General features: G+C 43.4%; 1 protein-coding gene across 2 annotated transcripts in view; it reads left to right on the top strand.

Annotated features, from left to right (window-relative positions):
• Positions 1–259: 259 nt before the first annotated feature.
• The window catches only part of kcnq1.1 (potassium voltage-gated channel, KQT-like subfamily, member 1.1), a 39,612-nt gene continuing 14,290 nt past the window's right edge, over positions 260–25,581 (top strand). Inside the window, exons 1-10 of one of the 2 annotated variants that reach the window (XM_056412290.1) lie at positions 260–809; positions 6,749–6,839; positions 13,118–13,244; positions 13,628–13,706; positions 14,630–14,726; positions 17,466–17,606; positions 19,827–19,937; positions 20,483–20,578; positions 20,684–20,800; positions 22,840–22,978. In XM_056412290.1, the coding sequence (XP_056268265.1) occupies positions 469–809; positions 6,749–6,839; positions 13,118–13,244; positions 13,628–13,706; positions 14,630–14,726; positions 17,466–17,606; positions 19,827–19,937; positions 20,483–20,578; positions 20,684–20,800; positions 22,840–22,978 (1,339 nt within the window). In that variant the 5' untranslated portion in view covers positions 260–468. The remainder of the gene's footprint in view (positions 810–6,748; positions 6,840–13,117; positions 13,245–13,627; positions 13,707–14,629; positions 14,727–17,465; positions 17,607–19,826; positions 19,938–20,482; positions 20,579–20,683; positions 20,801–22,839; positions 22,979–25,581) is intronic. The other variant, XR_008831376.1, reaches the window with a different exon arrangement.

Genomic DNA, 25,581 nt, shown 5'->3' with positions numbered 1-25,581 from the left:
TTATTAGGAGGGAAGGCAGTTATAATGGTGTGATGTAAATGTAACGTGGAGTCGTCATCGGCTGCAGATTGCTTTGGAGCATGTTTTGCAACCCAAAAAAAAGAAGAAGAAGAAAGAAGAAGAAAAAAGCTCTCTGAACAGCTGGCGGCTCGTGCGCGCACCGCCCGGCGCCCGGCAGCTCCCCAGCTGATAAGCGCTCTGGCGGAGGTAGGGCTGTATTCAAAGAGGGCAGAGGCTCGTCATAATAACCTCTACGCAACCAAGAGAGCCGTACACTTAGTGGATAGAGACGCCGTCCTGGTGATCTGGAGCATTCACAACTATCTCGCCGCGCTATGCGCCCCGTTGAGATCAGGCGCGCGGCAGCAGCAGCCGAGCGCACATGGTCACCGAGCACAGAATAACTGTGGGAGGAAGAGAAAAAAAGAAAAGAAAAGTTTACAACCAGAAGAATAACAGGAAGCTACAATGTCGACCTCGCGGAGGGCGTCCGCTGTGGCTCGGGCGAAGATACCTCCGCATCTGGAACAGTCGGAAACCAGGTTTTGCGCACAAGAACTGGGAATCAACCCCGCGGGCAACGCCACGTTTCACGGGAGGGACAGATCGCCAGAGGACGACAACAACCGCACAGATGTTCCGACCGTTCACCTCCACCCGTACCTGTCTCACCCCCGGATGTCGGTGCGGATGTCGGTGTACAGCACCGGGATCCGTCCGGTCCTCACGCGCGCCCACGTACAAGGACGCGTGTACAACTTTCTGGAAAGGCCGTCTGGCTGGAAATGCTTCGTGTATCACTTCACCGTGTGAGTGTTGCTCTTATCTCTCTCTCTCTATTGTATTTATTTCCATAGTCATCCATTTCCCCTGGGGGGGTTTTCGAGAGTGTACTTGCAACTCTTAAGATCCTAATTAAACCGGGAGTTAATTGCCCATGTGTTCTTTGGAAGAAGATCTCGCTACAAAGAAGTGTTAATATGGGAGTTTGAGAAAGATGCTGCACAGAAGGACTGGAGGTCCCTGCAGGAATATTATAACATATATATAAATAAGTCTAGCAAATAAAAAAATACCACATAATTCACCACAGACAAGAGAAAATCCTAAAGGATTATTACCTTCGCATTGAAAATGCCGGAAGGTTATGTTTTGATCGCCGTGTATTTATTTATTTATTTTGTATGTATGCGTATTATTCGCAAAACTAAAAAAATATTGAACCGAATCGCATGAAATTTGGTGGGAGGGATGATTGTTTATTATCCGGGGACCAGTTGATTAGATTTTGGAATCGATCGGGTCAAAGGTCAAGGTCAAAGGTGATGAACAGGTCAAATCTTCTTGAATCACATGGAATTTGGTGGGATGATTTGTTATTATCCGGGGACCATTTGATTAGATTTTGGGATGAATCGGGTCAAAGGTCAAGGTCAAGGTCCTGGAAAGGTCAACATCTTTTTTTTACCATAGCACGATACATTTTTGTCCAATTGGCATGCAACTAATGCCAACATGTTCATAATTCAATGCCCAATCTTGTGATATGCGAAGGTATGCGCTCTACCGAGTGCCCGTTCTAGTTATTAAGAGGTTTCATTTTGGGAGACTTGTTTTTCCTCAGCATCACTGAGCACTTTAAGGACAACAACACAGACAGGTGTGTGTGAGAGTGTACCTGGTTTCATTAATAATACAGCTGTGATGAACACGGATCCCGCTGTGATCCAGCGTGGGATGGATCGTATACCTGCCGGAGCTGCAATGTCCCCGAGACGTCACATCACGGCTCCAAAGGTTTCATTTCACGGTATCGCCCACATCCCCTGATCCAAAATGGACCGTTCAAGGCTGAGGTTTAGGAATGTGGGATATGATCCTCCGGCTCCCACTCCCTCCCTCCCTCCCTCCCTCACTCCCTCCTCCCCCATGTGTGCAGTGTCTGTCCCAACTTGCAGTAACACTGATAGCAGGGCAGCTAAACTTGGCGTGTGTGTGTTCTGTGGAGGTGGTAGCCCCCCCCCCCCCCCCCACAGTGTTGGAACGCGGCCTGTCGGAGCAGGTACCGTTGGAGTCCCGGTGAGTCGGACACGGTGCAACTCTAAACACATCGGGGGGCGTTACCGGGAATAAACCGAATCAAAAGGAAAATCCTCGTTCCGGCATTTAACATTTTTCAAATGTGTGCGAGCTGAGGCTCCTTGACCTTCCTGTCACGGCTCAGGTTGCACAAAAATGACAGGAAACGTCCACAAAGTGCTACTTGAAATACAAAATCAATATGGTTTTTTTTGTCGAAAGCCGCATTGTCAGTGGAACATTCCTCCTCTTCGTTCGGCTGCTGGAACATGAAGACGTTCAGGTGGAAACCGCCCCCGCCCCCCCCCCCCTGAAGAGGAGATGGGGGCGGCTCCTCCCTACTAACTATTGAGCCGGGTCATCGAATCTTCGGGTTCAGTTCGGTTCCTCGTTCTCTGCGAGTGTTTTCGTGGGAGAACCGCAGCGGAGAACACGCACGGCCTTATCACTGTGCCAGAACTCCAACGTCAGAGTGACCCGCGTCATTATCAGAGTGCGTGTGTTTGCGTATGTGTGTGTGTGTGTGTGTGTGTGTGTGTGGGTGGTGATACAGCATGCCTGGCCGGGACTCAGCTCTGTTTCAATGGGATTAGAAGGGAAAGCAACCGCCCGCACCACTGGAATTGATCACGGCATAGCTTTAGCTTGGATCAATTAATAAAGTAGATGTGCCACGCGGCCGCCGGCTGTCTGTCTGCAGCGCGAGTCGATCAGGAGGAAACTCAAAGTTCTAGAAACTCGGCTCCATGACACTGAACCAGAAGCATCTGTCAAACAGCATCAAGTTGAGGGAACATCTGACACGAGTCCTTGAATGATTTAACAAACCAGCAAAAAGTTCACCTGTTGTTGCTCTTGTCTCTTTCTTTTCACTCGAGCTGTTTTACATTCCATCCTATAAACTCAGGGGAGGAAAATTCATCTTTTATAATTAAACTCTTTTACAAAAAATTGGAGCACATCGTCAAGGTCGCTCAGCTGTTTGACCTCACGCGGGCCTCAAATCCTCTTTCATATAAACCGTGTGCTCAGTATGTGTGTGTGTGTGTGTGTGTGTGCTGGTCCGGTTTGTGTTTTGACTTCACACACAAAAAAAGTGACGCAAATCAAGTGTGACCGCCTGTCCGAACGGGACGCTTGATGCTAACGGGCAGCGACGCGGCTAAACCCCCCCCCCCGGTACGTCTCTGCCCATCAAAAATGGATGAGAGCAATGATTTGATTTATTTTTTGTTGTTGTTTGTAAAGAGTTCAGTGGCGCACGTGTAGCCGAGCCCACCTGAGGAAAAAGGAAGTGAAAAATATAATAGTGCAGTTACCGAAGAGACGGACTGACGGATCCAAAGCGAAGGCCGAACCGTGTGTGTGTGCCGCATGCTGAGTGTGTGTACGCTCCGGGGAAAAAAAGAATTACAGCCGACAAATTACAGCCATTAGCATATCGGAGTGTTTGGTTCGGGGAGAAACGTCGACATTGCTTTCTATTTCTTTTGATCCATTTTGAAAGCCGCCGCCTCGCCTGTCACGTATTGGACGGTAATAAGATCGGGTAAATTGCACCAGCGTTGTTAGCTTTTTTGTTTTCGCGCCCAAATGTTCCCGTCTCTCCTTAATGGACAAATTTGCTCCAATTTAGTTGTTTTGGTGTCGTGAGCTTCTTCGTGTGTTTCAGAGGAGAGCAGAAGCTCCGTTAGCTGGGTCTCTCCGCCGTCTTTTATCTGTGTTGACGTGTCGTGTGCACGGTTTGTGTGTGTGTGCGTGTGTGCGTGTGTTACTTTAAAGTGTGGTATTTGGATTCCTGGCCAGTCTTCAATAAACCCAGGCTGGAGAACGCAGCGATAAGAGCCTCCGTGGTGCAAACACTGACTGGAAACTCCCTCTCCACATAGTTTCCATCAAGTGTGTTCATATCAGAGTGAGACGGCGGTCCGTCCTCTTATTTTATTTTTTATGAACAATAATATGAAAAGAAAAACTTCCAACAGACACTGTGCGGTGTTCCCGAAATACGCCACTTCCTTATTGGGCGTCTTCCATGCCACACAGTGCACAGTGTAAAGCACGGGTGTCAAACACAAGACCCGCGGGCCGATTCTGGCCCGCCACATCATTTTATGTGGCCCCCTGAAGGTTTGAAAGAAAATTTGATCACCTTAAATATCATGGGCTTTTATTTTGAAGGTTTCAAATTAAATTGATTTAGGTTATAATATTAGAGAAATGTTCTTATTTAAAATAATTTTACACTCAAATAAACAATAATCCAATATTTCAGTTACACCGGCCCTTTAAGATGTGGCCCAAGGTGAACATGAGTTTGACACCCCTTGAGTAAATTAATGATAAAGTATTACATCCCACAATATCACGTGTAATCCACTAAAAAGTGACGCGCTCTACTCGGGGAGGAGCGTGGCTCGAAAAAACACCGGGACTTTCCCCCAGGAGACCGCTGTCCGTGTCCCGTGACTTGATTTTATTCCTGGCGTAATTCCGTGCCTCGTTAACACAACTTTTCCACACACATCCTTATAATACATCATTTAAACTACTGTTGGAACTATTTATTTGATATTAGTATTTATTAGTTATTTTATTGACAAGTATTGTTTAATCATTCAGATTGTTTGGTTATTTAGATGTTGTGATATATTAGAATAGCTTCTTTTTTTGTGATAGTTTTTAGTTTAGTTTAATTCATTCTTGTTGTTGTTGTTGAGATATTTACTTACTTTGTTCCAATTTCACTCTTACAATAGTTTTTAGTTTAGTTCAATTTGTTGTCGTTGTTGTCTCGATATATTTAGTCTTTTGGTTGTTCACTTGTTCTTTAATTGGGTAACAATGTGGGCACCTGTGATTATATGTAGGAGTAGGTAAGTACAGGACCAGCATGCACCTGGGTAGGCCTGTTTTTTGTTTTACCAGCGCAGGAGAGGCATCATTAAGTGTTCATTTGCTTCTTTTGTTGGTTTGCTTGTTTTATTTAGTTTAAATAATTTATCCGAAAAACGGAACCCTGAATGGACAAAACGTTCTTTTGGCTGCGTGAACCACAAACCCCGTCAGGGGTAATTTGATTTATGTTAGTTTTGGATTTATTGGAAAAATGGCCACTACTACATCATTGAAAAAGACAATCTCTCGTGTGTCAATAATTTTCGATTGTGTGCCTCTCTGAAAAAAAATTAGCATGCACCGAGTTTCTAAATGAACACTGGCGTTGCAGTTCTATCCAAATAGAGAGCCATAACTTTCGATGCCTTCATGTTATTTTTTCTCCCCCTTTTGAGCCAATCATGAGAAGATCTTTCCGGCTAACGAATTCAGACGGCGTCGCGTGAATCCATCCCGAGGCTTCGCCCGCCGCATCTCCTGCCAACTGTAAATGGAAAGTGAATCAGTTTGCCCTTTGCCCTCGATGCCAACCGGCTCCCAAAGTCTCGCGCATATTCATTATTCATTAATTTTCTCATTTAGCTCGCTCACAGACAAATGAGGTGGCACTCAACCCGCCCAACTTCTACCGGGATGGCGAAGACGATACGCGGCGGCGACCGGGGTAAAAATGGAAGCTGAGGCTATGCGTATGTACGTGGTCATGAGTTTGAGACGGGCTCATCACCTTCAGTATATTGCACCCATCATGTGTCTTTTATGAACATCGGTGATAAATAACCACTGAGTTTTTATTAGGGTGTCACGAAAGCACCGTACGCAGCTGCGTGGTCGTAAAAAAACAAAAAGGCTGCTCTTTAATAGAAAACAGATTGCAGAGATACTTTGCTGGCAAAGAGCTCAAGAGTCAGTAACTCAAGGCCGCGTAGCAGAGAGTGACTTCTTATTTTTTGGGAGGGGGATAAAGTGTCACAGCAGCTTGAAGCCTGGTCTCAGAGAAAATAAAATATCTTTCTCTGAAGTAGGTTAAGGATTTACAGACGTCTCATTGTTGCTGCAGTCTGAATACTTATGACCTTGATGGAGGGGTTAAGGAAAATGTGAAGAGCAATTCTGTGTTTGTTGATTGCGCGTGTGCTCATTATTTGACAAGTCTATCATGTGCGTTGCATTCATATGGAGGAGTTCAATATTTCCTCCAGAGAGCCGTCCTTGAGCGTTTGCTCAAAATCAGTCAGGATAAATTTGTTATGTCAAAAATATGAAGTCAAGTTTTCCCGTCTTGAATTCTTCAGAGTCGTTAAGAAGCTCAGATTGGAATTTGACGCCGACGTTGACTGCTGTTCAAATCAAAAGGCTGAAATGTTGACATGAATATTATATGAAAGTGTATCGAGGAGATTTGTGTCAAACAAGAAGCCGGTTCAGACATTTCTTATCTGATTAGATTGTGTACGAATCGTAACAGAAAGGAAATAAGAGCTCCCACCAACATATAACTTATAATTATGACACTCGGGGTTGCATTTCACGGAAAAAAGCTGACGAAAAATAATAATTTGCAACTGCAAACTCCTTCAGTTCAGACTCCAGCGGGGGGGCCTCCGGCTTTCAACGCACAGTAAAATAAGAGGTTTTTCTCTAGGGCCTCCGGTACTCGGAAAAACACTTTTTTTTGTCCACGGGTAACAGGAAAATCGGAAAACAAAAAGAAAGTTCCTCGTTGGAACTTTATTCCAAAATAATGTCTGATCTGCTTTGTGCCCTGCAGGTTCCTCATAGTTCTGGCCTGCCTCATCCTCAGCGTTTTGTCCACCATCGACCAGTACCAGGCCCTGGCTCACACCACGCTCTTCTGGGTGGTGAGTATTGAATTTGATTAAATAAATAAATAATTCCTGGGATTAACCACTAATGAATACGTTTTGTCTCCATTGGCGGGATCTACCTCTAGCGGAAGTTTTAATTAAAAGCTAACGTTTGATTAAATCCCAATTAGACCGTCCTAACCTCCGAGGGAGAGCCGTGTTTGGGGGTCAAATGAAGATCAAAAGGAGGCGACGGCGTCTCAAAAAATTAAACTTGCCTATCAGGAGGTTTCTAAAAGAAGTCTGAATGTATGGAAGTCTGATTTATAACCTTTTATGGTTTTAATCTCTCGTTTCAATTCTTCTTCTCTACAGCATGACGTTCATTCAGTAAATGATGGTATGCATACATTTATCAGTTTCTGCATTTACAAATAAAACAGAAAAGAGCTCTTATGAGTGTACACATTAATTAGATAACGTTCATATATACATGTGGACATTAATCACAACATTTTCTCTTTCTTAAAGGGCACATGAAGCTCAAATCTAGCAGTAGCATCTTATCACAATACATTTTACAAGTTCATTAAAAAATAAAGTCACTAAACACGTCGTCAAAGCCCAAATAAAACACAAAGTAATTTGGTCCTGTTTCAGCTAGGAAAAATACTTATGAACACATTATCCTTCAGTACACAGACGTTATGTTGAGAGATTTACATCTACTTCCGGTCTTGCGGGAAGACCTTCAAAGTAAAAGGACCCAGAACATACAAAAGGCTTGCGAGAGACAGTCACCATATTAACAGAACCGTTTCAGAGTCCTTTACAGAATGTTATTTTTCGCACATGGCGCCGCCCTCTTGTGTCACATCCGGTTGCCGAAAGAAACCAAGATGGCGACGGCCAAAAGGCAGAACGTGAGGCTTCACTTACTTCAGTCCACAAAGAAACTGGGGGGGGGGGGGGGGGGCCGACCCCACGGTGACCCCCACCTCTTATATCTACAGTCTGTACTAGTCCGACTGGAGACGTCATCGCGCTGATACGAGTAGAAGGCGTCTTTGTGAAATTAATTACGCAGTGATTATCGATGGGCTGCACAGCTCGCCTGGTCCCAAGCAAACAGGACAATTAGTTTACTTCATTCAAAAGACGTGTTTTGTATGCTGCTCTCTCACAACTGCAGTCTGCAGAGCTCTGTTGTGGGGCAGAAACCAGGGTTATATAAAGGTGGCCAGAGTGACTCGACTAATATGATAGCTTTTCTTCATTTCTTTTAAGACTCTCAAGGTCTCTCTTTTCCCTTCACAGACATCAGCAAGATATGTTCCAATAACTCTATGTTAAGTCATGTAGTGTGAAGCAATAAAAGACTGAAATCTGTATCTAATACTTGCAACAACTATGGAGAGTTAAAGAAAAACTTGCTTTATCACCATCTCTGGGACTTGGTGGTACACCCCCATGGAGATTAAATGGATTAGCGAAGCACTTAGATGGACACAACATTGTGTGTTCCTGCACGTTTAGACTCGCTTTGTGGCGCATTAAAACACAAATCTGCTCATATCCAACTAATTAAATTGACGACACCAAGTTTATACCTCGCTTTCTTGCAAAAATCTTCACACCTTTACACGCTTAATGTGTTTCTATTATCGATGGATATGCGAAGCTCCGGGAGAAGGTAATAAAATAAAGCGGCCAGTAAAAGAGGAGACAAAGAATAAGAATGTAGAAATCAACCAAATAAAGGGCGTGTAGATATTTTACGAGATTGCACGAAATTTTTACTTTTATTGTGTGAGACCTTTCGGGTGCGTTTGGGCAAGAACCATTTTGAGTATAAACACAGGGTGTGTTTGATGATCCAGTCCAATGGTATGTGAACATGATTTGAAACCGTCTAAATCTTTACGTTATCTGAATCCTTTCTTGTACAAGCACTGTTGGCGTGCGATACAGCCTGTAGTCTTGTTCCCCTGATCTTTGCTTTGACTTTCACCATCTGCTCAGCGATGGGTTTTTTTCCTTGTTTTTTTTTCGGGCCCGATTCCGATCTTCCGATCGTTTTTGTTCCCTTTTTGCCACAGATCAATGCGGTCGATGAGGCGTTGGGGTCATTACGAACTTCTTTGAAATGACACAAAAGTTGGTTAACCTTTAAAGAAAAGGATGAACTAGAGCGTAAACGGTTGGAGGAATCAAAGTTGGGAGAAAAAACAACAAATATCAATATTTGTCATTTAAAAAGCCATTTCATGTGTTGTTCGACCTAACCGCCACACTTTAGGTTGGACGACATCGACATTCCAAACAATTTTGGGGCATCCCGCTGGCCTGAAGAGGACAACAGCTCCTCCTCTACGTTTAATAGTAAATGGGGAAAAGTTAACCGGCTGCTGAGAGCAGGACGTGTTTGGGGCGATAGGTGAGTCACTTCGAGCTCCGACAAAGGAAAACCTCATGAAAAGGATAAGAAGAGCTTGAGGATTTTCTTATAAGAATATGCGGTGTGTAGACAAATTCACCTTGGCCCCGGGGTCATGGCGCTTCATCGCGGCCTCAAACCCTACACGTCCATTGTTGGATTCGAAGAGGCTCCGGTGTACGAATCCCGCCTGTAACAATGGAGAAAAAGTGTGATATTTTGTCGATAAATCTCGAGTTTGATGGCCACCCATGAGAAATGTAATCCTCTTATTCTTCCCCTTCAACACGGATAATGAATAATTAATATTTACCACGCCACCTAAACCCACCAAAATCTCAAACATTCATCTTTTCCATCCTCCGTCCCTACGGGACGTCCTTTTTTTCCCGCTTTCTAGTTCAGAGCTTTGCCATGACCCCGCCACTCTTTCTTTATCTCCTCCTCCAGCACAGAAGCATCTTCTTTTGTGTTACCGCTTTCTTCCAGCACACTCGAGGTCAACAGAGACCACTCTGTTCTTTACTGGGAGACGCAGCGTGTTTGGGGCCAGATGCTCAGCAGGTTTGCCCGAAAACATCCACGTTCCCCAAAAAAGGTCTTGTTTGTTTGGTTTCTTAGGAAACTGATTCTGGCAACACAGCTTGTTTTTAGTTGCCATTTGAGAGAAAAGGTTCTAAGGTGGTGGAACGACGAGGGGTCCAGAATGAAGGGAGGGATGAAATGAAGGTTGAATGGGGACTGACGATGGGTTTAGGTGGAGGGAGTCTCAGCGTGGAGACGATGACGGGATGAGGTCTCCTGGTCTTATCCACCCCCCTTGAGGTTCCTGAGAGACGAGGAGGCGAGGAGTTGAGGCAACCAGCGTGTTGCACCGTGTTTGGGGCCAGATGCCCGAAAACATCCACATTCCCAAAAAGGTCTCGTTTGTTTGGCTTCTTTGGATCCTAGAAAACATGTGTAGAAACCTGGAAACAAATCCTGGCATTGCAACCTGTATATAGTTGCCGTGTGACAGAGAAGTGACAATGCAATGCAAACGGCTGCATAGGCTGTGGATGGAGGAACGCCGAGGGGTCCAGAATGAAGGGAGGGATGGGGATTGACGAGGGAGTCTCGATAACTGGATGAGGTCTCCTGGTCTTATTGACCCCACTTGAGGTTCCTGAGAGACGAGGAGGCGAAGGAAAGATTAGAGCAGGGGTCGGAAACCGATGGCTCGCGAGCCATATATGGTTCTTCCGGTGACGGCATATGGCTCCCAGACAATTTTGAGTTAAAAAAATAAAAAATAGCTCTGCCCGCTCCCCTGTAATTTTCTCTATCGCGCCAGATTACAGCAGAAGTAATGTAAGGTCCCTTTTCTTAAAGACGTCTTTGTTCTTTTATTAAACTAAACAGCCGTCTGTTATTGATCGTCTCTACACAACAGCATGTCATTTCTGTCTCTACGTGTCGCGTTAACACTTCTCGGCTCGCCGTCTCGCGCGCCGCAGAGCTCCGATGCCGGCGTGTGCGCGCATCGGGGCGGAGCAAAGAAAAAGTCACCTGCACCCCCCCCCCCCCCCCCCTTGTAGCATCATGCAGCACCAAGAAGTACTATATGGCTCTCAATGAAATATATTTAGAAATATTTGTCTTTTATAGCTCTCCCAATCAAAAAGGTTCCTGACCCCTGGATTAGACGGTTGAGGAATGTGACAACCCAGAGAATATGGAAGAGAAGGTTTGGTTCGAGGTAGATGGGCGAGAATGAGTATCGGCGTTCTGTTTCTCAACTCGTGGTGACACAGTTGAGTTTCAAACCTCGAACCTGGAGGAACGTAGACGGAGCCTAATGGAGAGAGACCACCTGCCTCCATGATGCATCATCAACAGACAGACGGTTGTTGTTGTTCTGGGTACTTTTAAGATTTCTCTTTCAACGTTGGCCTAAACGGTTTCTGTAGAAACATCCGTCGGTGACGCGATCTCGACCGTCCTTTTCCGGGACCTCGCGGCCTTCTGTTTTGGGGTTAGGAAGGATTCAATTGTCACGGCTCACATTTTAAGCAAACGCAGACAAATTTGTGTCACACGGTTCAAACTCTCTGCAACGAGCCAGTAAGTGGACTCAGGAGTCCGAGGTCAACGTCAAGTGTGCGACAACAATGGTCTGGATTCTCCTCTACGCCCCGTTTCTGCTCGCCTCCCTGTTTGTTAATGCATCGCTCAGTTTGAATCGACAATTTTGTTTTTCAACCTTGAGGTGGAAATCCTCTTGAGAATAAATTAAGGAACATAACGTTTTACATATTCTCTTTGAAGAACACAATTCATCATTTTGTGAATGCATTTTCCTAGCCATTTCATATTCACGGAAGTTCTGAGCTTTGCCTCTGAAGAAGAAGAAGAAGAAGACGCCTCCAATAATTTAAAGCTGAAAATATCACCTGCTGCGCAACAAGAAGAAGAAAAAGACGAAGAAGACGCCTCCAATAACTCCAAGATGAAAACATGCCCTGCTGCGCATGCTCTTCGTTTCCATCAGTCACTTCAAGGGGATCACGGCGCCACCAAAATAAATCCACGCGACGCCAGCGTCTCACTTTCAGGCGGCTTTGTCTCTAAAATTAGCGCCAATGATTAAGAGGCAGCGGAGGTAATTCCATTCGCGTCTCGCACCGCACTTCATTAGTTAACACTTGTCGGTGTTAATTGTGCGCTGTAATTGATTTTCTTCTCATTTATTTGTCCTCGGGGGGGGGGGGCGGTGGAGGAATGGAAATGGAGCAGCTTTAATTGAGACGCGTTAATTGTGTAAGCTCGGGCTGATGCGGTAACGGCTTGTTTCAGTTGATTGAATAGGAAAGAGGCACGAGGAATATCAGCGCTGCAATCAGCCCGTTAGCTTAGTTTAGCACGAAGACTAGAAACGTGGGGGGGGGGGGGGGATAGCTGATGGCTAAATGTGACAAGCTCCGCCCCCAAGCACCTCTGAAAGTCACTAATTTAGACACTTTGTCGTACTAAAGTGTGCGGGTCTTCTGGTTTTGGGGGGTTGTGGTTATTTCCTTGTGTTTACTGTCGAGATGGGAGCGTGTTATCTATCGCTCGCTTTCACTTCCAGCGTGGAGCTCAGCGGGTACGGGGGGGGGGGGGTTGTCTTTCAAAAACGCAATCCCCGGCTCGGCGTGTCGGAGGAGTCGTTTCCCCCGGGAGATTCACAGCATCCACAAGATGCTTTTCGTGGGTTAAAAGCAGAGGTCAATCTCAAGCGTGTGTGTGTGTGTGTGGGGTGGATTATGGGGGAAGTCAAATATCAACACTTTACTGGGAAGAAATTGTGGGGGCGACTATTGGTGCTTTCACACAAATATTTACACAATAAGATCTGATAGATAATCGTGAGTAATATGGCTTTAATGACAAACAGAACAGAACAATTACTGTACATTTTTGTTCTTGTAACCAGGAAAAGACGACCCTTATGCCGTAATACGATATCACACTCTGGATATCTGTATGCATATGTCTATTTTACCGAGTCTTTTTCCCCCAAAATGTTGAACTATTCCTCAAAGTAAACACACGGGATTAAAAAAAATAGATAAAGATCATCAAACTGTGAGTCAAGGTGACAAAACCAAATGTTTCGTTCTCCTCTCGGGTTCCAAGCAACGGAAATGGAGAATGAATCGATGGGCTGGTACAAACAGTGATTGATAATCAATAATCCTTATTGAATTAGATGGAGAAGGTGCACTTGGAGAAAAAAAAGTGTTTTTGTAAAAGAAGTTGTTCATCTACTCTTCTCTGTCCCGAGCAGCTGGTCAGGTGTTGCATTCAATGACACGCATTAACGTCCGACGGCCTTCTGGCTCATTTGTGTTTTTCCCTGCTTTCTGTCTGGCAGGAGATCGTCCTTGTGGTGTTCTTCGGCGTGGAATATTTTGTCCGCCTTTGGTCAGCCGGCTGCCGCAGTAAATACGTCGGCATCTGTGGCCGGCTGCGCTTTGCCAGGAAGCCAATATCCATTATAGGTGGGAACACACACACACACACACACAGTATTTAAACAATATCTGTAATACATCCCGAGCTGCGTCCCCTAAATGAGACACCTTAGACAAATTCAGTATGAAATTAAAACTGTCACTGCAATATTTCTCTCTACCTTCATCTTTATATTCTTGAAATTGGATCCTCGAGGTTTAAAATAAATAAAAAATGCAGCAATGACTGTTAGCATTCCCATAATTTGTAACTCCTTCCACCTCCACTGAGAATCACTTGTTAACACAAAAAACAATGATCATTTCCTCACGGAGCACTTTTCATACACGCTCTTTGGAGGTTTCTTGTTCTGCTGAACCTCTGCATGTTTATGTCATATTAATACTTATTCATCATTTTGTCTACGCAGATCTGATTGTGGTTGTTGCCTCCATCATTGTGCTGTCGGTGGGCTCCAAGGGCCAGGTGTTCGCCACCTCCGCCGTTCGGTAAGAAGTTTATTATAATATAATATACATAATATATAGGTTTAGCAAAACTGGGTTTAAATCCATATTTTAAACTCTTTTGCACCAAAAAAGTGTTTTATACATCAAAATGAAATACTTGCATCAATATGTATTGCTAACACAAACAGAAATACATTTAAAAAATGTTTAAATAAACTAAACGTAGTTTCCCAGCTAGCTAGCTAAAGCGCTAATTTTTCCTCATTTAGGAAAAATGTGGTTATTGAATTAATGACGCAATATGGCCCAATAATAGAAGATTAATTTTTTTTAAATAAACAGACGCATTTTTTCATTGTTAGGAAACAAAAGAAATATCCGGCCTGTTGGTCCGGACTTCCTGTTCGGCTTCACAACTTTTTATTTATCATTAAAGCATTAAAAAGTTAAACCTGCTCAAGTGTCACATTTTTTAATTGTTCTACGTTCATAATCTAGGAGTGAAGAGTAAACTGGTTTTAATTGACGAGAGCATGAGAGACAAAAAGTATTACGACTTTATACAGTTTCGGGGAGCCCAGCGCAGCAGCCTCCCCAAGGTCCTAGTGCCCGAAAAATTTGAAAGGGGAGAAAACATACAAACCAGAACCCACGCACATATGTAGCACACAAAAAAACACAAAAATCACACACACAAATGTTTTTAACGCCAATAATGCCAAATTATTTGAAGCCCCCTTAAGAGATTGTAATAACTTTAATTTCAAGTTTCCTAGTTTAGTGTGTCTGGGCCACTCCGGCACAGGGCTCTGACTCCACCCCCTTTGGGATGACTCGGCCAGCTGTGACCTCACTCCACACACTCGACCTTTGCCCTCAAAATGCTAGTGTCCGCACATATTATCTGATCCGGACACAATGTGTCGGCCTTTAAACTCTTTTGTGTCCCCCCGCCCTCTCAGAGGGATCCGCTTCCTCCAGATCCTGAGGATGCTCCACGTCGACCGGCAGGGCGGCACCTGGCGCCTCCTCGGCTCCGTCGTCTTCATCCACCGGCAGGTACTCGAGATTCGATTGAAGGCGTCGGATAGCGGTGGGGAGAGGGGGGGGGGCTTTAGGATGTCACAAAAGGACTCATCTGTCACCATGGATACAGGTCCATTCTCCCCATAGACGGTCAAGCAATCTTTATGTTGCACATCTCTGCAGATGGATAAACGTCCCACGAGCAATCACAGGGTGTAATAAAATAGATGGTGCATTCATGCAAAGGTGCATTATGCGTATAATGCCGCAACGGGGGGAATTAAACGGCAGGACGGCAAAATAAAACACGCATATAGGCGGTTATGGTGAGGGGATGGATACAATTGTATTTTAAAATGCAGCTCTCTCATATTTTCTAATATTTTATTGTGAATTTAAAGGACATGTGAGGGAGACACGTAACATCCAGTTGTACTATTGTACATTTAGGGGTCGTTTATGACCAATATACCGACAAAGATTGTCAAATTCATATTAATTGGGGAGAATTCTTGAGGGTTGAAGTTCTGCTGCACACATAATGGATTATGATTTTATCAGGAAAATCTCATTGAGATTTTTTAAATCTTTTTTTTTGCGAGGAAGTCGTCCTCCAGATGGCAACGAGCCGAAAACGACACGGAAAAACACAGAAAACAAAATGGCATCAAAAAAATTAAAAACAATATAAAACCATAGGAAAATGACATTAAAATAGGGGGCGGGGCTAAAACCCAACCAGCTAATTACATCAATCAAAGAGTGAAATTAGTTTTTTAACATCGTCCGTGCTTATTGAATCATTTGTTGCTCTCCTGAAGGTTTCTTCCCTTTTTTTCCCCCTGAAGGGTTATTTGGGAGTTTTTCCTGGTCCGATGTGAGGTTTTGGGGCAGGGATGTCTATGTGTACAGATTGTAAAGCACTCCGAGACAAATTGGTAATTTGTGAAATTGGGCTATCCAAATGAACTGAATTGAATTGAATTTGAAACGCCAACACGAGACGTCACAAAAAAACTTTTTCCAACGCTTTCGCCAAAAAGCGAGGAGACAGAACATAATTAGTCTTTGAAAAAAATGAAGACCGCGAGTGCGGCCGGACTTTTGGGAAATTGGTCCCGATCGGGCATCAGGTGGCGTCGAGGAAGCTTCTCCGTCTCGTCAGCCTCTTTCCCGCCAAGCGTGGAGCTGCAGCCCCTCCGGCGTTTAACAGCCGGACGGTTCAAAGTCGACGGAGTTTCAGTCGCTTCAGTCGGCGGCCATTTATTTTCTCCCCGCCGTTGAAACACACGGCGAGCAGCATTCTGACGCTCGTGGCTCGTAAACACAGAATTTGCTCACAGTTGCTTCTGGAATTAATTCTAATTCATAGTGATCTAGCGCCCGTCTGAATTCAACCACTTCCCCCACGGTGATTATTAGGGAACGAGCTTTTTAAACTCCGTGAAGCTTAATGCAAGAATAATTTCGTGGTTCGGAAAGAGTCGGGTTCGACATCACTTGCAGCCAATGGGGTTGGGGTTTCGACAGTTTGTGTACGTTCTGGTCATATTTCATGAATTTCCTCCTTCTTTTTTATCCCCGTGGACCTCTGGACATGTTATGTCATCAGGTTTAAATCTGACGTTTAAATCTCGACCAAAAATCTCATCGGATTGATTTGAGACCCAAAACAACTGGCGCTGAACATGAGCCACACAGTGATGAGGAACGCATCTTTGTCTGGTTCAAGCGAAACGTCCGGTGCGTGACACGTGTTCTCATTTGCATATTAATATTAAGCAAACACCGTTCAACAGATGAGCCCCCCCCCTCCCCCGGGTGAATGGACCATATGCTCTTTACAATAGACACTAATTGACCTGTCAGAGCTCTGTTACCATGGCGACCCTATACATATCATACCTTTTTTTATTATACATACATATATATATATATATATCCAGGATGTCAAACTGACAGTGAAAGTAGATTAACACATATATGAAGATAGAATCTCCTTTTTTTGGGTATTTCCAAATATCAAGATCATATTTACTTCACGGGTATTTTCATGCAGTGGGTGACAGTGTGGGCTCCACGGTGGCTCTGACAGCTGGGGGCGGGGCTTAACACAGGGTCCATGAGAAAGACGTGTATCTTCATCACCATAACGACCACTCTAGTTTATTTTGACCATCCTGCTGAAATGGCCACAAGTGAATTAATTTGTGGCTAAATATTGTTAATAAAAGCTCATTTATATATATATGTATTATATACATATATATATATATATGTACTCATGTTTAAGAAGCACTTGCAAAAATCTCCAATGGAGGCATTTTAGGTCTTGGGGGGGAAAAAAATGTATATAATATATACAGTATATATTATATAAACATCTGTTATATATATATAATATTATGACCCATTTTTTTAAAGAAATGCACTTTTCATGGGATTTGTTGACAAAAAGACCACCGTGGAATTCCAATAAATTGAATTATTATAATAATTATTAAAATTATTATTGTTAATGAGCATCATTACCAAACTGATACCGCGGAATACTCTGTAAAAAAATGAAATGGAGTCATCGCAGTCGCAGCACATTCACATGAATATTCACATCCATATGTCACATTAATAGCCAGCGCTGTCCCTCCAGACACGAAGACGACGGTATAACTGATTCACCGCGGCAGTCGGGGGGGCGTAGTGACTCACAGATGTATTGTTTAATGTGTGTTGTTGTTGTTGTTGTTGACTGGGTTGTCGTGCGTGTTGCAGGAGCTCATCACTACCTTGTACATTGGCTTTCTGAGCCTCATCTTCTCCTCGTACTTTGTCTACCTGGCAGAGAAAGACGCAGTCGACAGCGACGGCTCCTCCGAGTTCGGAAACTACGCCGACGCCCTGTGGTGGGGAGTGGTAAGAGTGTGAGTGTGTGTGTGTGTGTGATGGTTGTGAGGGGCTTGATTCAAAGTTTAAAGTCTTTGTGTCCTAGAAAAGCGCTATAAAAGTCTAAATTATTATTATTATTATTAAAAGTTTTTTTTATTTATGTATATGTAGCATAAAGACTGGGAAAAACACACACACACATACAGGGTGAAAAGGAGGTCAATGGGTGAATAAAGCAGGACTTTCACCCAGGAGACCATGGTGTGAGTCCCAAAGTGTGTTTTTTTTTAAGTTATGCGTTTTACGTTCTTATGTTTACATCATAACTACTTATTTCAAGCCCAACCAGAATGTTTTTTCCTTAAAACTTTGGGTCAGGGTTAGGTTTAGATAAGTACTTTGGTTGTAAGTAAGTACTTCAACCAGGTAAGATGGTGATAAAGCATGCACTTCCCAAAATATCAAACAATTCCTGAAGTTAATTAAGTCAACGTTGTTGATTTAAATACATTTCCCTCATTCTGATCAGGCATAAACGTTGACATAAATCTCAGCGTGTGATTCAGAGAGCGTCCAATTGACTTCTGAAAAAATCGTTTCAGCCGCTTTTCCCCGTCTATCCAAAATTATTAAGTGAAACACACTGAGGTGTAGTAAGCAGTATCTGGCGAGTGAACAGTGGAACACACACACACACACACACAGTTGTTTGATCTACTACTGTTGTTCCAGGCCGTTGGTGTGAAGACCCTCGGGCACATCGAGTGGGCCGCTGATACAAGCATGCAGACAATAAATCAACACCCACTCTGCGTTCCTGAGGAACTTCAGGGACTCTGATATTAAAAAACACACACACACACGGCAGAGTCCTAACAACTTCTCTCATATAAATGAAGGTTGATTTGCAATGTTTACCCTTTACACAGCTCAGGTTTTGATGAGGTTTTGGGTCCACAGTCGGTACTGAATACTCTGGGTGCATGAAGATGAAAGGGAGTGTCACAGGGTCGGGGTGTGTGTGTGTGTGGGGGGGGGGGGGGATATTGAATGCGTGTGAATTTCTTTTTTCTTTTTCTAAAGCACTCCAGGAATGCCGTACTGTTTTTGTTTTGTCAGGTTTTTTTCAATCACTTGATTCAGTCCAGCCTGTGCAATATTAATATCAATACACTGTGGAAATAGACATATTTATTCTGCCTGTGTGTGTATGATATTCTATATATTATTCAGTTACTTGTTAACTGTTTACTGTCTATTGTTATATTTGATCTTATGATGTCTTGTGAGCACTTTACCCTTTTGCTGTTGTCATCCTGTAAATGTCTCTACTGCGGGACTAGTACAGGATTATATTGTCTTATCTTATCTTTTTCTTGTGTAGCAAATGGACTGCGACTGCAATTTCATTTTTGCAAGCCCATGTTGCAAAGTAACAATAATTATCTCTCTACCCTAGAACTGTTTTTACTTCCTTATAAAAGTCCTTTCGATGCTTCTCATTGGCCAGGCCAGCAACGCGGCTCCAGGGATCGCAACGCCGGTCCACTCGGGTCCCGACTGATAAAATGGAAACGTTGTGCTTATATTCATGGCATTCCCAAAAAGTGAAGCCCAATTTGTCCAGAAGCTTCGTGGTTTAAATTCGTTGTTTGTTGTTTAGGTTGAATTGTAATAACTTTACTAGAATTTGTCCATGTGGCCACCTACGGTTCTTAAAACTGCGTTTCTTCTGATGGCCACCGGGGGGCGACTGGTTGTGAAAAAAATGAAGTCTTTGAGATAATTATGAGTTCATGGCCTCGATCTCGAGTTGTTAAGTCTCCTTTAATACAGCATGAGTGTCCATGATGTTCCACTTGGAGGGAAATAGACCAAGAAGCAGAGCATTATTTAGGGCGGGGCTACTTTGTGATTGACAGGTCGCTACCACGGTCTGAACTGTACGTGGAGCTTTAACCCCTTTTACGGTGTGTTTCTAGTTCAGGAAAGTGAATTGTAAAAAGTCTCATCGTACTCGGCATCACCTTCTTGTGACACTTCTCGTAAAAAAGTCTCACCTTTTTGTTTTTGTGACTTTAATGTACCTCAATTCACATGAAAGATCAGCGGCTGCTCCGATAATGAGTAAAACCAGCCTTTTTTTGTTGTGGATAATTTTCGCTAAGTGATGCAACAATTCTTACGGCGGTGTTAGCTTTTACACTTTGAAACGTTTGGTGTTAATCCCCATTCTTTGTCTCTCAGGTGACCGTGACGACCATAGGATACGGAGACAAAGTACCACAGACCTGGATCGGAAAGACCATCGCATCCTGTTTCTCCGTCTTTGCCATTTCCTTCTTTGCTCTGCCAGCAGTAAGGACATATTAATTGCATAATTAAATGAATTTCTATTGTACATTTTTTATTAAATGTGTTCTTTGTTTATATTACAAAAACCCCAAGTGCCTAGGTTTTGGTGAAGTCTAGTTATGATTAATGTGTGAACCAGCGGTGACAGTTAAAGGCTGTTGAGAACTGTCATACCGTCATAATATTGTGACTTAAGTGCGGTAAGGACCTTAAAAAATTGCCTTTGAAAATCGAGCTATGAGTCCTGCTTCAGCTCACGCGGCTTTGTTTCATTCGTTTTCATTTCCCTTAGTTTTTAATTTGATTTTAAAATATATTCATTGTACTGCTGAGTGATGGTCGTCAGTAAAGAATAATAATAAGAGACTATTTGGATGTAATAATGAACAAAGTGATACTTTAATGTTTTTTGCCTTAAAACAAGCCCCATAGTTCCTTCTTGTTTACCTTTGTGTTTATTTCCGTCTTCTGAGCCTCCGCCGCCGCCCGCGAGTAGCGTCGGTAAAAACTGATTTAATGAGCGCCGTCTGCTGTGCGCCTGTTCACAGGGAATCTTGGGCTCCGGCTTCGCCCTGAAGGTGCAGCAGAAGCAGAGACAGAAGCATTTCAACAGACAGATCCCCGCCGCCGCCCGTCTCATTCAGGTAGTTGACCAAAAAGAATGGCGAAAACAGAACCACGACTCAGCCGGCGGCCATATTGTCGGGACCGTCCATTCATGTCCTTGTGTGTCTTTTTGTCCTTCCAAGACGTCGTGGAGATGTTTCGCAGTGGAAAATTTTGATTCGGCCACATTCAAGATGTTTTTGAAGAAGAGATCCCACATCCACGCCTCCTCTCAGTCCAGCCCGAAGGCCAATAAATCGGTTAGTAACCATTTTTTAAATATAGATTTCACTGTAAGTCTCATCCTCGGCTTACTGTCTAGTGGGCGCAACTAATACGATGTGAAGCAACGGCCCTGCAATACTCAAAAAGGTCATGATGGTCAGTCTCAACTTTGTGTCCAACATGCTTCCCCCTCAAGTCTCACCCAGACTGCATATGCAATGGAGCCGGCACGATTTCATGGGGAAAATGGCTTACGTCTCCTTGTGCTTTGGTTTCGTATATAATCTTACAAGTTAGTCCTCACTAAGTTGATTTATAAAAAAAAAATGTGTAAAATGTCCCGCATCTTTGACTTTTCCTGATGAAATATGATTAAAGTCTACTCTGCTGATATTATTTAAACAAAATCGAGTCAAATGTTATTTAATAAATAAACAACTTTTCTTGAATTCAGCTGAAAACTGTACACAGACCTTTTGATGACGCAAAGGTGACTAGTATTTATTTAGTAGATATTAATTAACAGGAATCACAGTTTTTACGCCGTACATGGTTAGGTTTAGGAACAGATTGCAGTTGGGTTCAAATAACTGCGGGAGTGACGTAACTGTGGGAGTGACGTTACTGTTGGAGTGACGTAACTGCGGGAGTGATGTAACTGAGGGAGTGACGTAACTGTGGGACTGACGTAACTGCGGAAGGGACGTAACTGTGGGAGTGACGTTACTGTTGGAGTGACGTTACTGTTGGAGTGATGTAACTGAGGGAGTGACGTAACTGAGGGAGTGATGTAACTGTGGGACTGACGTAACTGCGGAAGGGACGTAACTGCGGGAGTGACGTAACTGCGGGAGTGACGTAACGGCGGGAGTGACGTAACTGCAAAAGTGATGTAACTGCGGGAGTGACGCAACTGCAGAAATGACGTAACTTAAAGAGACGAAAAACCGCTGTCCACCGGGTTAGAGAACGTTTTTTTAGGACCACGCGCTCTACCACTGAGTCGCGGTCACCCCCACGAAGTCGGTGTAGCTACTTGTTCCTTACGACAACAGACACACGCATCCCGAAGGCTGAATTAGATTTCATATATAATATGACTCCACAACCACTCAACAACCATGCCCTGTGACAGAATACACACACATATATTAATTGATGTATTACTTTTGTGAATCCATATTTTGCAACTTGAAACATTAATAGTGAAAAAAATACTTTTTTTAAAAAGGTTTTTACCAGAGACCCCCTTAAATGTAGCTATTGAGGCTTTTAAGGGGTCTCAAGCGCCAATCAACTCCCCCTGCAACCCCAGACTTCCTGCATTTTGCACATTAGTTTAACTTAATTGTCATTTCGAAGGCCGTAGTGTCAGTTGGAAATAGATACAAATCTCTAACTGTCCTCTTCCGGCTGAGACTTTGCGTTATTTGATGTTGTGATATCTGTGTCACAATTTATAGTTGTGTGGATTTTTGAAGTATTACAAATGTGCGGTATCATCACTGTGTCTACGTTGGTGGGAGAAAAAAATACAAAATACAAGAAAGTAAGGCAGAGAAAAAGAGAAAGGACCATCATCAACCGAGGCTGCCAGCAGAATATTAATATTCATGATGCAATTCCACGCTAATCTCTTCGTGTGAAAGATGTTGCTTGCGTGTCAAAGTTGTTCCCACTAGACTTCACAGGGGCCTCAAAGTTGTGAATAACGGCAATAAAAAACGTGTTAAATAAGAATATAATACGAGAGTGATTCCTCAATGGTCATGCATTCATTATAAGCTCACACATCGACAACAAAAATAGAAAATGTATGCTTACGCTGCAGGTACAGGCGACAGCAGCTGACATTTTTTTACTGTGTGCATTGTCTCTGCAAAATAAACAGTAATAATAATAACAATAGTAATAAAAACTGCACCATTTACTGCCCCTTTATCGGCTCCATTAAAGTATAAAGTCAGCGACCACAGATTCCTGATATTGCTGCAATTCTTCATTGTTTTTGGCCTTGCCGATTAACAGGCTGCACATGGTTTTGCTACAAATCGTTTGCGTTTCATTTGGGCAGGTGAAGGTCAGGAGGAAGTTGAAGAGCAGCGACAAGGACGACGGCCCGACTTCGCCCACGATTCCCAGCATCACCTACAGCTCCACGTTCGACAGCGCGAGGGAGCTGAGCTCAGACGTGTACAGCACCGTGGGCACAGGTACCCAAAAGACGGCACACAAGCGGCATGGTGCGCTTCAGTGCACATCAAAATAACCACGTCAACATCTTTTGTTTGAAATTAGAACGTAATTTTACAATGCAGAAAATTCCGTCTTGTCGACGTTAAATATGAATATTAAATGGGACCAATATTAAATTGTCATATTATAGTGTTGCATCACAGTGACACCAACACTGATTGAAAGAGCCATTAAAACAAACTAACGTTAGCTACTGACTTAGCCAAGGCCTACAGTTAAGCATTTGAACCCGGCCAGTAACATTAACTGCCAACTAAGCCAGGAACTACCGCTAAGCATTTCAATCCAGCCAGTAACGTTAGCGACCAATTTAGCTGAGGCCTACGGGTAAGCACTTCAACCCGGCCAGTAACGTTAGCTACCAACTTAGCCTAGACCTACAGCTAAGCATTTATTTTCATTCAGTTTTTTTTTTTTAAGTGTTCTTTTTAACATTAGATGTTAAAACCGGTTTAGACGGGTTTTCATTTAGGTCTTGAGCTCCCACGAGATGCTGCAGAGGCGTGATGATAACGGACTGCAGCACAAACAGATGATGCAGCAGAAAGGAAGATGTTTGATTTGAGCTCATGTCTTGCCGGGTGGCGGCGGTCTCAGAAGGGGGAGAGGACAAAGTCCAGAGATTAAAGATGAATGAGCGCACTGCAGCAATAAGACGTGAGGTTTCATTGATGAGCGTGAACTCCGGAGCTGCACTGCCAAACTTCCACGAAGAAAAAAACACTCACGGAAAAATCCTGTCCTGCTGGATCCGTCGTGGAGAGCTGAGAGCGAATGCAAAAAGAAGCAGATCAAATCATACGCCCCGTGCGTTTGTCAATAGATTTAAAATTAGTATTGGTTGTGTCGGTTGATGTAAAATACAACAAGTTAACGTTCATTTTGAGGAGCCGACCCTCCGCGGTAACGGAACATCCACTCAGAGATGTGGACTCGCAAAAGAGGAGTTCAAAGCGATCAATCGCCTGCTCGGTTCGGGAGTTCAAAGCCGAGTTCTGGCAACAAGCGGAACCGGGGAACATAAGGGCTGGACCACCGTGACTGTGTGGATTATATATATATATATATATTTGTGGACAGTGATGCATCTTGCGATACGACCATATTCTTTTAGTTTCTTTTTGCTAATGAATGAAAGTGACGATATTTGGAATGCAATTTGGTCAGAAGATGCAGCCTTATGTTGGTGTTGGCTGTGGTCGCATGTAAAACTATTACCCTCGGCGACCTTCTGACTGTCCATCTGACGGTCCTTCTGACGGTCCTTCTCCAAGCTGCGGGATGAAAGTAACAGATGTTTTCATCAAACCTCTAAACCTTTCCCAGAGCAACAATAAATAATTAAATAATAATAATAAATCATTTATTTTATATAGCGCTTCTCTAGACACTCGAAGTCGCTTTACAGGCCAGAGTCCAGTAGTCATACACACACACAGTCATACCGGTGGGGGTGAGCTACATCAGTAGCCACAGCTTTGAATTGACCTTTTCTATCTTGATTCATTTAAACCTTCATCCAGACCCTCAAGGTTTTGTCGTTCTTTTGTGTTTTACATATATATGTAAACCCTAATCTTTCTGGAAAAGATTTAATCTAATTTATTGAATTACCTAAGCAATGGAGGTTATGTTTTCGTGAAACTCTGTGGCCAAGGGAGAACCCATTAAATGTGGTAGCCGCTGGTTGTTATAATTATTATTATATTCAGCGCTGCATCGACCTGGGCATTGGTACACGGTAGCTTGAAGACATTGAGTGCAATAACACGGTACCAAGTAGTAATAAAAATTCTCCCGTCAAATACCGTGTGAAGAGTTTTTGCAGTTCAGCCTGCCGAGGCGGGGAAAAGAAAAAGATATCAAATGAAGTATTATATTGGTGTCGGTATCACTTTAAGGGTACTTGTTGAAACAATACTGCATAAAGAGCTTTAATGGACACAATTAGATACTAGAGCCAAACTGTCATTGGCAAACATCTAACTGGATCTTTATTCTGTTGTCACTGACATATATTTTAAAAATGTAATCCTACACATACGCGGAAACCCCCGAAAAGCCGCTTAGATGCACGTACACGGCCCAATTTAATTAGATCAGTCACGAAGACGCTCGCTCGGTCCGTTCGCGCTTCGCTTCCAATGAAAATCGGCGTCTTTGATTTTGAAGCCGAGAAGATTTCACAGGTCGTCCTTGCTCCTGTCTTCTGCCGCTTTTTAACGCATGAATCAATTAACTTAATTGCCACGTTGCCATCTGGCGTGTGCGTATATTGACAGAAAAGATGTATTTTTAAATTATGTTAATTTTTTTCTTTGGTGTAGTCTATTCACAGGATTATCAGAGAGGATGTAACCATTCACAAATGCCGGTTGTGGATTTATTACTCCTTACATTCAGATGCCAATTTATTAGGTACACCTCGCTACAGCAGCACTGCAACTCCATCGAGATTATATCGTTCAGTCTTGTTGGAAATGAAATGGAAAAAGAGAGGAGTTAGTTCAACTCAATGCTCTTTTTGGGGGGGGATGCAGTTTGTGTGAAACTGTGATTC

Source organism: Pseudoliparis swirei, chromosome 4, assembly GCF_029220125.1.
Source record: "Pseudoliparis swirei isolate HS2019 ecotype Mariana Trench chromosome 4, NWPU_hadal_v1, whole genome shotgun sequence".
NCBI classification, from domain to species: Eukaryota; Metazoa; Chordata; class Actinopteri; order Perciformes; family Liparidae; genus Pseudoliparis; species Pseudoliparis swirei.
Note: the sequence above shows the minus strand (reverse complement) of the source record. Positions and strands in the feature narration are given on the sequence as shown.